Raw genomic sequence first — 12,152 nt, 5'->3', positions numbered from 1 at the left:
TGCTCCATTCACCTTCTGATTCAACTTAAAGGATACAGTTCTTAGCAGGGCTTTCTTGCAAACATCTATTTCAACAACATGAGCTGAACTTGCCTTTAGTGAACATTAAAGTTACGAGGGCCATAAAGTCACTATGCCTCTGGGCACAGTGTAAGGTCAAGAGAGATTCCACTACGTAGCATGATGTTTTTAAGTGAGAAAGTGTGTGAATGATTTCATCTTCCTCTTAAAACCTTTCAATACAGTCTACTGGCAGAGGCAGGGCAGTGCAGTTCCATTTACTGAGGGAACATTAGTCTTATTTCTATGCTCATGTGTATAGTGGTCCCATCAAAAAACCATCAACGCTGGCTAAGCAATGCCCATTTGTAGTAACAGCGAACATGATCATTTGAATTGATCATTTAACAGAAGTGTTTCCATATTACACTCTTACCTTCCTGGGAAAGCAAATCCCCTTTCCGAAAGCAACCGCTGGCTCCTATCCAGGACAAGAGTATTAACTGCTAGGTCTGCATGAAGGGCTAGTGAAATGGACTATGTTGACTGTATTCATGTTTTCTACAGACTCCATCATGTATTTTTCAGTTAGTGCAAGTAGTGCTGCAAGAAGCACAGCAAAGTCCTCGACCACAAACTTAACAGAAGGAGAAAGGTGATTTTTAAAGTTAACATTTGCAAGAACAATTTAAATCAACTGGCTGTACATGCAAAACTGATAAAGAGCCTTCCACATGTTAACAGCAACATTAGGTGAAAAAATTATCCATAAAAATACCAGCCACATATTAAATGAGGTGACATCAAGGCAATAAATAGCTCCATCTACATGAAAGAGCTCGTACAACAACCCAGAAGATATCTCTGAACAAAAAAGTAAGCAACTACGGATAAAATAGTATTAAAAAGAGCTGTGGGTCTGGATTTTTTTTTCTTTTTTTTTTTAAGGATCAGTTTTACATATTTTTGTCAGATCACTTTATAAATCTGCTGCACATTAGAAATCAGACACACATGTATTTTTTCCAAGTAAAAAAAGTTGAAGGTTTACATTTTTAATAGCAATGTGACTATTTCTGAATGGCAGCAGTATATATTACATGCAGTGTGAGAGGGTTAAACAGGACAGCCTCAACTCTTTATAAACTTTTGCCCTCTGGATATGTACTCATTGGCTGCTGTACAAGACTTGAGCTGTATTACACGCCTTAACGATATGGTTCAACTGTCGGTCAGGCTTGGGGCCTGGCAATAGGCCAGACCGCAATCAATGGGACACAAACCTCCCCCTTTCAGATCATCACGAAAGCTCATATTATCTCCTTTTTGTCGTGCTGGTTAAATTTATGGAGCAGAACCCCGAAGCTGCATTCCTTGGCTTGGGCCGGCCCACGCGGGCCTCCCTTTGTTTGGTACTGTAAGCGAGGCGTGCTTTGGAGGATTGCAGGGTTGTTAGTTCAGGCACTGACTGTTTGCTCATGGCTGAAATGAAAAGAGTTCAGTGGAAGGGCAAAAGGACAGCACAAGTGTAAAACCCTATCCCAGCAGGCCCTGGGCTCCCACATACAGACTCTGGACTAGGACTGAACATAAAAACTTGCTGTTAGTGACAAAGGAAAAAAATCTGTCTAGTAACAGGTAAACAGGGTAAGCAGTACATTAGCACATTCCTTGTCAAAAGGTCAACTGCTTTCAAGTAAGCCTGTAATTACTACATAAATATGAACCTAAACTAATCTGGCTTGCCACACTCCATAGAAGCAGCATTAGTTATAAAGCAATGCTGTATCTTTTAATTTGAAAATAAAATCTTACCAGTGTAAACAGTATTACCTGTCCATCAGCATGTTTTAATAGTTCTACTATTTTAAAGATGTGGAGAAACTTCAGAAAACCTGATGCCATGATTTTTATGCTTAGCAGGAAGGCGTATGAAGTAATTCTTGTTACACAAAACTAGTACTACTGGAAATGCAGTATGTAGAAGAGAAAACAAGGCTTCACTTCATATATGGGAGGCATTTCCTACAGAAAGGTGTTTGGTTCAGAATGGAGAAAGTCCACCTTTAGATACTCTCTAGGCAGAGCCTAGTTACTGCAGCAATTAAAGGACGCTTCCCGATACAGGATATGAAATGAAGGATGTAAAGAAACCAGTAAAGTGATCCCAAGTCAAAAATCATCTGGAGTGGAAGTGAATGGAAGGACGACTGAAAGATGGTGTCCCAAACACATGCAACAGAAGTAAGTACAAGGGAAGCCACAAGGACTAAGAGTAGTGCTATGACATTGAGATAGCTATTTGTAAGGACTGTTTCACAGTACACACTTGCTCCTTATCATGGTCTGTCATTTGTCCTCTTACTGATTATGTGTATAATAGATACGCGTGTACTTGTTCTTCAGTACTGATAATCTATTTTTACCTTCTTCAGTGCAGGAAAGACTAGTAAAAATTACTTCCAAGAAAGTTGCCCTAGACCTACTGTACCAGATTTGACCCCTTTGGTACAACAAACATATTTCTGGACATGAGGTCATAAAGCCACTGCACTGGTGAGCAGTCCATGCCTTTTGTGCTTTAAGTAAATAAATACTATATTGCTATTGCATTAACACCAGTTTAATCTTTTCTATTATTTTTATAAACTGAAAATACTAGTAACAAGGCCAAAAGTTACTTAACACCCCCCCACAAAACATGCATTACATGTTTTCAGTAATGGGGATCAAGTCTGGCTGGTTTAATGCAGTCTGATGATTTGTCCTGGTACATTTTAACAGAGATGTCTGTTTTGAATAACGCTTTTGCTCATTTCTGGTGTGTATATGTTTTTCACTTATCCCATCTAATTCTAAGCAACTAGATTTGTGAATGGAAATTGTGAATACTTCATTGCCTGATCTTCGTTGACTTTTTAGTTTGTTCTGCTGATGCTAACAGATGAATCTAGTTTTTCAGACCCTCTCCAGTACCATTCTGGGAGATATCCTTGCAAATGATTCACATCCTTGCAGACCAGTTAAATCTATAACTTTGTCTAATAATTTAAAACCAAGATAACTATGACATAGAATACACTGCAACAACAACATCACTTAGTGGAGAGCTTTCTAAATAAGGATCTAAAAAACGAATGCCAGACATACAGCAAACATACAATACAGCAAAGGTGTTTCCTTTTGGACTTCATGTCCAAAAGCATTTGCTGAAATATGAGATAACTAGGCAAAATATGCAGGCTCTAGAAATAGAAATATTTTCAAGAAAATGAGGTTTTCTCCCCTGTTTAAATGTGCACCTTTCTGTAAATATGTTTGTATCTAGATAGACTAAAATCATAAGGCAATTAATAGCTAAATACTGCGAGTGGGCACACTGTATTGGAATTTTATTTTGTGGGGTGAACGCAGTCCTCCTCTTAACTGCCACGTAAAGCGTAACTAGTGGAATAAATCCGTGGTAAATCCAGCAAGGGGTTTAAAAGCTCTTTTCAGCTTTTCAGAAGAGAGTTTGTAATTGCAGAAATTTCTGGTAGATAACAGGCCTATATGATGGTGCATTGATTTAACCCAACTAGAAAGCATGAGTTTCCAGACATCCAAATGTCTGCCTGTCCCCAAAGGAGTCAACTTTCACATCTTGAAAAGTATATAGCATTTGAAAGTGAGCTAGTGTAGCCGTGATGTCCGTTTTCACCTGCCTCCCTTCATATGAGGCTGCTCTAATGCAATATAATGCTTTTTCCTAACAAACTTAGTTTCACAACTGAAATGCTTTTTCATCCTTTAAAAACTGTTCTTTCAAATATAAGGTGACCTGCTTAAGGGACCTGGATAACTTAAGTCACTGAATGGATCTATCCAATTTTGTCAGAAATGATGCCACCCTAGCTTACTGCCCATACTGAAGCCGTCAAAGTACTTGCCACAAAATTTCTCAAGTAAACCTCAAGTTAGAAGTGGGTTTTGCAAGAATAAGACTCTGATCACCTGCTTAACGCAAGAAAGTTCAAAGCAAGTTCGTGTCCCTGCGCAACTTTTTCCAAACCAGTTATTGTACACAATGAAGCTTAATCCAGTTCCTGTTCTGATCCCAGCTACAGCAACCGTCTTTTGTTTAATGTGAAAACTATGCAAATTTTGCTTGATGCTGTACCATTCAGCCAAACACACTTGCCTCTAGCTGTAGCTTCTCAAAGCACTAGTAAATATTTTATTTTTTGCAGGGACTATCACAGCAAGAACTGTATTCATCTTTTTAAAACTATTTGTTGATAATAATGAATGGACATCTCAAGAAAGATGTAATTGCACATTTTATGCTCTACTGACTACTCAGCATTATTCAGTTATTTAATGTTTCCCTTTTCCACTCATCTGTCCTCCCCTCACAACATTCTGTTCTGGTGCTCCTGGCCATTTCTGCCCCTTACCCAGCAGTCTGTATTCAATCAGGGTATCGTTCTGCCCTCAAATGTCAAATTAAACACTAATATTACAGTAGAAAAATTTTCTTACCTATGAAATAGACACTCAGATTTACAGTTCAGTCCCTCAGAGTCTCTCTTAAAGTATCTCTTAGTGTTAACAGTAATGTACCAATGGTGAACACAGCAACAATAGAAAACCAAGCTACTGTTCAGTTTTAACAGTAGGAATACATTCTGGCATGGCACAGCAAAAGGTTTTAAACAAAAAGAAGTTACACAAGTCTTAACAAAAGCCTTAGCATTCAGTATTAGAATTTAGGGGGTCTAAAACCTCTTTGTTAGGTTGTAGACTGCACAAAAATGGAAATTAAATGCAAAAAGAAAGTGCTAATGAACAGCTTCAGCAACAACCTTTGCACCATATGAACACCCTTCAGACTGAAGGAGTGTCTTTTTAAAAACAGCAAAGGTCTTTGTTTTCAAGTTTGCCTATCTTGAATCCTGCTGCCTAAGTCTAGCTAGCAAGCTCCAGAGGCTAATCAGAAATAATATATCAACTCAAAGGTGCCTTACATTATGCATTAAATACTCCTTAACCCAAGCCAGTAACTGCTGATTTTTTCTAAAGCCTATTACTTAAAAATATTCATATACAGCAAATGTTAAAGTAATTGCATCTATATAATATTAATGAAGTATTATGTAGCTGCCATAGGTCCAAACACTGTGATTTTATTCCCCCCAGTCAATCTGAGTAGTTAGGGCAAGTTCAAAAAAGGGGGACAGTCAACTGTAAAGACAACTAACTTCACAAATATTCCAAACATGAATGGTATCTACCAATGAAGAAAATTTTCTCCTGGAAAAAATTTATTCAGAATTAAAGCAAAGTATTTGTAGTAATGCATAAAGAGGTGTTATAGTTTGGTATATGACTGGAACCAACTTACGTCCATTTACACTCTCTAAAAAGGAAAGGGAGAGGGGTGTGTTAATGCAGAGTTTAGATTCTCCCATTAATCTGGACTTCTGCTGGGTGATAAGCAGTGAACAATGCTTTCATAGAATGAAATGTATTGTTTTGGAAATTACGTGAGATTTTTATACATGAGGCTCTAGGATTATAGAGCCTACAGTAAAATAGTATGAAGCAACTTGAATGTTTTAAAGGTTCTTTTTTTTTTTTTTTTCTCCTTTTTTTAAACTATATCCTGTGGATTGCAGAATCAGGAAAACTGCATGCATCAGGCCTATTTTCTTCAACCATGCATAGCTAATTCTGCTTTATTGTGAAAAACAGAGGCTATGCTCCCCAAGTAATTATTCTTCAGCTCTTTGTCCTAGAGGGGGATGGCAAAGGGAACAAATTGCGAGATGTCAGTGTGTCAGTCGGGGGGGGGGGGGGGGAGAAGAAAAAGCTGTTTTTTCCCTCGCTTCTTTCCAGTTACAGTATTGCAGCCAGTGTATTTCTCACACACGCAAATTTGTCTTTACTCTCCTGTCCTCTCTTTCTGGATCTCAGACAGAATAAAATGCAAAAGAAATTATTTATTGCTCTACAAACTATATTTGTATTTTTTTGAAATAGCAAGTCTTACAACTAAGGACTGACTTTTTAAGGATTAGTCATTATGTGAGTAATAGAGATTCCAAAGCGTAGCGAAATGTGGGGCTGCGCTGCGCTCCATCTCCAGTTCTCATGGCTTTAGGCACTCTGGAAACCAGAGCAATCAAGATGCCTCTCCTGTTCAAGTTCCTTGCATAGGGCTCTACGAGGAAGTAAAGAAATGTTGAAAGGATTACACTGGCATCTGAAAATTCCTACCACTGTCAAGAACTGAGATCCCCTCAGGAAGTGAGATCATATCCATGGCAGACTATGGAGTCCTGTCTCAAAACTGCACTACTGTTCCACCAGTCAATCCTCTACATACGCATCTAATCTAAACCTTAACATTAATGGAAGTATCAGTTTGAGCTTTAAGAAAGAATTATGAAAAATGCACGACTACAGCATGTAATTGACACCTTTTAGCTTTAAAGGAACAAAGCATAAATATGACATGAAATATTTACTAATTTATTCCCAGCTCTTCAGTACCACATCTGACCCAGTCATGTAAGTTTGGACAGAGACACCATTTTCTTTGTAGTAAACCCTCTAAGCCTTAAGTGTTTTTTTGGTTTTGTTTTACGCCTTTCTAACAAAAAAGGATTAGTTTCTTGAAGTACAGCATGTGAGACTTCTGTTTTCAGGGGAGTGTAGTCCAGAAAAGTCTATACTGTTTCTGATCTGAGTCATCCTTTTGGAAAATAATTCTGAGTAAGGGGAAGAAAACACTTAATTCTTCTGGAAAGCTGAAAAAAAGAAAACTGCAGCCATAATTACAGGCGCTAAGTGTCTCTTGGCAGTAAGGAATCCTCTTTGAATAGATAAATGGAATAGAGAACTGTTTTCCAGTCACTCTTGAGGGTCTTCATTTGTTTAGAAATAATTTTAGGTCTTGGATGCTGGATTACTGTCTGTTTCTAGCTAATAAACTAGAATAGCTAAGAGGTGCATTTTCTGAGAAAATTCAGTTTAAGCTTTTGAGATAAAAGTATCCATACTGAAGAGGCACAGGTGCTGTTGTTTGATAAATGACTTCCACCACAAGAAAAAATCTACAATCATTTACAAACAAGCACAAGTAGACATATGAGGATTTGAACCTCTAAGAGAACTATAAAAAGTTACCAAGGATAAATTAAAACCTAATAGGAGGCAGATGAGACTGATAACACAATGATCAGCTAAACAGGGAGAAGTGTCTACTGAGGTGCTGCAAGATGTGTGGGCACAAAGCTAGGCTTGCTTTACTTCAAGGATCTGCTAAAAGCAGCATATAAAATTATATTTGCAGAGGACAACAACCAAGGTGTTTAAAACTCCAGTGAGGACACTGAAACACTATAGAACCTGCAGAGGTTAGAAATATGGCAGGAAATGAAATGGGATTCAACCTAAAAAATTGCAACCCAGTTCATCTTGGGAAAAATAATCCAGAACACAAATATTAAATGACAAGAAGCTGTTTGCAAAGCAGTAAAACAAAACAACAGCAACAAAAGTCTTAGGGGAAAATAAGCAAAAAACTGGATATCAGTTTGCAATGTGATATGGCAGTAAAACCAGCCAGCACAGTTTTGGATGACTTGAAGAGCACAGCTTGTCACAGAACAGGGAGATGATGGTCCCTTTTCACACAATGCTGATGGGAACTTACAGACTGGGGGATTTCAAAGTAGCGCAACAAAAGCGATGAGAATCTGGATGGACTCATGACAGAAAAATGTAAACCCATAAAAGCAAGCTTGACAGTGATTGAAGATGGGAGGTGGGGCTCACTGAGGAAAAGCAAGTGTCTACAGCCATCTAACAGGGTGCCACAGGAGCAAGAGGGACACGCTTGCACAAAAGGAAAACATCATTTGAGAAAGTAGTTCATAATAAAGGTCTGTTTTCCCATGGGGGGGGGCGCAGGGGAAGGGGGAGAAAGAAAAAAAGGATATGAAGGAATGTCCAAGTCATTTACAGATTAGACAGATAAAGTAACATTTCCAGATTTATGCAATGCAATGAGTACTAGCTGATAAATATATTCTCTGGCTTCTAGATAAATCTTGGAAAGGGCTTACCAAAAGAATAATGTCTGCTTTGCCAGAGTCTCATCACTGACATTGGTGTGAAGACCCTTGAAATCAGATCTGGACCAGGTCCAAGGACAAAGTTTGTGACATACACGGCGGTGTCCTGGTTCAGTACTAAGTGAGCAATATTTAATTTTACCTTCAAAACATGAAAACCTTGAGAATATACTCTTTGAAGTATATTAGTTGAGAAAGCCTACCACACGATTAATTGTGTCTTACAGGCACATTTTGTGTTTCTTCTACATTTTTTTATTTCTTCATTCCCAGCCCTACTAGTTAGGCTCCATGTTCCGAACACCAAGTTTGTGCTACCTCAGTGAGTCCCAACACAAATCAATAAATTTTAAAGCCAAAAGAGACTTATGTCCATGTAGCATGATCACTCGAGTAACACAGGCTACACAATGTTACCCCACATTTTCCTATTAACATTCACTGGAATTAAATTAGAATGTGTCTTTTAGGAAAACCTACAATTTCAATTAAAATTCCCCATCTCTTGGAAAACCGTTCCAATGGCTAAAATCAAGTGTCTTAATTTCCATGTTCCCCCCCCCCCAGTCAACTTCAACCACATAATAAGAGAATTCCAAAGGGCCTATAATTTATGATTATGTATCATGCCATTTAAAGGCAGCTGAAATTAACTGGTTGACTCAACTTTGCACCAATATCTGAGACTTGCTTATATACTGTCAGTCTCAAAATAAGGTTGAGAGGGCTGTTACCATGTTTATTGACTTGCAGTGTTCAGTTGTTCAGAACTGCACTTGAGATCAGTTAATGCCATAAACTTATTTTCATCAGGCTTGGCTGTTTTTGTATCCTTAGTTTGGAAGAGTCTACATGGCCCAGCATACTTAAACAGAAAATTCAACCTGAGCCAGCAACTTCGGTTTGGAACACTATTTTATTTTGATTCCAAACCACACATATTTGAACAGTTAACAAATGCGACAGGGGGATATTGGTACACAGCAGTCAAAAAAACGTCCAAATGCTTTGTTGTTCTTTTTTTTAAGCCCCTAAAAGAATAATTTGGTTGATAGATTATATAAGCATATTAAAAAAAAAAGTATCAAAACAAAACATGGGTGCAGGATTGCTTAAAGATTTTTTTCCCCACATTATCTAAGTATTCTCAAGTATATTTGTCTTCTGATTAAAAATAAGCTTAATCAGATTTTGTAAACTGGAAAAGCAACATAACTCCCCTCCACATAGCCCTCAACCCTTCAAAACACACACAAATGTTTTCCAAATTAGTAAGTGAGAAGGGTTTTTCTTTTCGATTTTTCCTTGTTGATGGATCAGAGCCTTTTCACAGAACACTGGCCATAATATAAAGCTTCTATGTAATGCTTATATTTGTGAAAAGTGCATAAAGATGAAAATCATTTCACAATATTGTCCTATGATAATAGTATTTCAGAATTCAGTGGAAGCTCAAATGTGGTTCAGCTCAGCTGTCCTAATCTCATCTCTTAATTGTCAGCTAACAAGTTCAAGGGAATTGTGTTGCAGAGGCACGCAAGCTACAGATAAGGTTCCTGTGGTCTCCCCTTCCCAGCTGCTGTCTAGTTTCACAGCTGTTGATAACATCACTGCTGCATATAGGCTTGTATCTCATTAATGTAAGTATTTCAAAACATGAATTTTAAGTATATGTGCATCTTGAAACACACTAATAACACAGCTCAACTCATGCAACAACTAACAGAGTATAGCCAGGTGTTCTGTCCTCCCCATCCCTGTTAAGGGAAAAAAAAAAATCTGCACAGTTGCAGAATTAAGACATATGCAAGCAAAATAATAAATCTGTTTCTTGGGGATGCACTATTGCAGTTCTAGTATAATTTTGTGTAACCATATTTACTTACCAAATTGTAACCCTTGACCTCTTCGTTTTGCAAATCAGCTAAGTACCAAATAACATGAGACATATATATGCAAACACTTCTATTTTCACAGCAAAGTACATCTAGGTTCATTCCTGGAAGTTTCCTGCACCTCACTCACACTTCATCAAGCTTATTGTTCCTTACTAAAACACTGATGGTAGACGTCTCAGGATTCCAAGCGTGGCATAATAAAACACAGGAAATGGAAAAGCCAAATGGGAAGACAAAATAACCAGAAACCCCAATGCTTTGCAAACATTTTCCTTTAAGCTCTCTGGAAATAAAATATACTTACGATTGTTTTTCCCACTCCTTTAGCACACAGGATCTTGCGTACAATAGCAGGACTTCTTGACACACATAGTACCATCATATAAAGTGATTTCCTCTTGGCCACAAAGAGTAGGAGAGTCTTCTCTCAGAGTAGCCTTCTTAGAGTTTATGCTCTTTCTCTCTCCCACATTCACGGTCAGTACTAATGAATATTCATTTACTTTAAACAATCATCATTTTGTAGAGACCACATTGTGCTAGTTACCGAACACAGGAAGGAAGCCAAAGCATCTGTCCAGATGTGCTGACACTTAGCATCCATATACGTAAGAGGAAAAAGATGAGCACATGCACAAAAGGCATACATTCACACTTTTTGTAAATGAGAACTACCGTAACAAAAGGAAAATTAGAAGGTAATGACACTATATTGACTCCAGAATTCTTCAAACTTCCAAAGAATTGCTTTCCTACACAGTTAAATGGATGCTGGGGGTAGAACAGGGAAAAAACCCTTTCATTTCAACTCTGCATGAGGATTCCAAGGTGAAATTTAATCTTATTATAAATAGGCTTTTTATTTTTAAGAATTTCCTTTAATCTGATTCAGTAGTTTAAAATTTCCTATCTTACAGCTTTTCTGTGCCAATTTCACCAATATTAGCTTACCAACAAATGCTATGTTTTAAAGAAAAAGCAGATTGAATAAAATGGGACACATCACTAATAGTACACAGTAAATTTAATTAATTACAGTTCCCTTGGGCCAAGAAAGATAATCAGATTGGAAATTGCAACAGGTATTGCAGTATGCATTTTAAATATATTATTGATTGCAAACATGAACTGCTCACTGACCTGGGGCCACTTAGACTTGCAGTGTCTCTCACTGCCTGTGCCGTTTCTGACGCAAAATCCAAAGCTCCAGCCACTGGTTTGGTTACTGTGCCAACCAGCCCTTTCCCAAGGCCTGAAATGAAACCACTGACACCTCCTTCAGTTTTCACACCTTCAACTGTTGAAGTTATCACACTTGTCAATCCTCCAATGATACCTAGCAGAGACAAGAACAGCAAACAGGCCAAAAGTATTGCCTCTAAAAATAAAGCAAAATACAGACTCTTGCTACAGTTGATACTTTCTGCCTAAATGATTTACTTTCAAACTTGACCGAGGTGCATTGTGCATTTAAAGTAATACAAAAACTATTTCAAAACTGATTGTATTAGCTCGTAATTTTATACTGTGTATGTGTAAGCATCTATAAATTTTTTTAATTTTTACCTACATAATATTTACATGCATACACACACATAATGACATCCCACAGAACAAGTTTTAATCAATTATTTAACGCATGTATTATTTTATATTTCTGTACTATTTTATGTCCAAGCTTTATTTATATAAACAATTCTCATCTGTTCCTGAAACAGTTACTTAAAATGGGACAAAATCCTATTACCACAAAGGCCTATACGGTTTGAGATAGAAAATGAAAAACTGCATTTCTTCACCAGAAAAAGTAAACTATTTTGAACTGGCATTATGTGATTTTACCTGTGACATAGTCAGCAAACCTTTATATTGAACACCAGCGCCGCTGAGAATCCGAGTGCTCAGATGAAATGAAGAACCTACTGAGGCTTCAAAAGACTCGGAACAGTTCATAATAACCTGAGGATGTGCTTTAAAAATGTCCTGTCTCCATGATCAGAATTTCATGATTTGTGGTGAACTGGCTTAAATGCCCCACTTAAAAATGCTTACCACCATCTGATCCTTTAGCTTTCCTGTAGGTGGGCACTCTCTTAAAGTCTATGATTAAAGTACAGACCAGGCAGAATCTAAC

The 12,152-nt window shown here is 37.6% G+C and overlaps 1 protein-coding gene and 1 long non-coding RNA gene across 8 annotated transcripts in view; one reads left to right on the top strand and one right to left on the bottom strand.

Annotated features, from left to right (window-relative positions):
- VPS13D (vacuolar protein sorting 13 homolog D) overlaps window positions 1-12,152 on the bottom strand; it is a 119,505-nt gene that overhangs the window by 15,598 nt on the left and 91,755 nt on the right. For all 6 annotated transcript variants that reach the window (XM_067310891.1, XM_067310890.1, XM_067310892.1 and 3 more), the window contains one exon: window positions 11,159-11,354. In XM_067310891.1, coding sequence (XP_067166992.1) covers window positions 11,159-11,354 — 196 coding nt within the window. The remainder of the gene's footprint in view (window positions 1-11,158; window positions 11,355-12,152) is intronic.
- The window catches only part of LOC136994226 (uncharacterized), a 36,722-nt gene that overhangs the window by 19,413 nt on the left and 5,157 nt on the right, over window positions 1-12,152 (top strand). Inside the window, exon 6 of one of the 2 annotated variants that reach the window (XR_010886361.1) lies at window positions 1,924-2,072. The exons of the other annotated variant lie outside the window; for it this stretch is intronic. This is a non-coding gene — a long non-coding RNA (uncharacterized lncRNA). Of the gene's footprint in view, window positions 1-1,923; window positions 2,073-12,152 lie in introns of those variants that run through there. 2 annotated transcript variants of the gene reach the window in all.

Source organism: Apteryx mantelli, chromosome 26, assembly GCF_036417845.1.
Source record: "Apteryx mantelli isolate bAptMan1 chromosome 26, bAptMan1.hap1, whole genome shotgun sequence".
In the NCBI taxonomy this organism is placed as follows: Eukaryota; Metazoa; Chordata; class Aves; order Apterygiformes; family Apterygidae; genus Apteryx; species Apteryx mantelli.
This window is presented reverse-complemented; position numbering and strand designations above follow the sequence as displayed.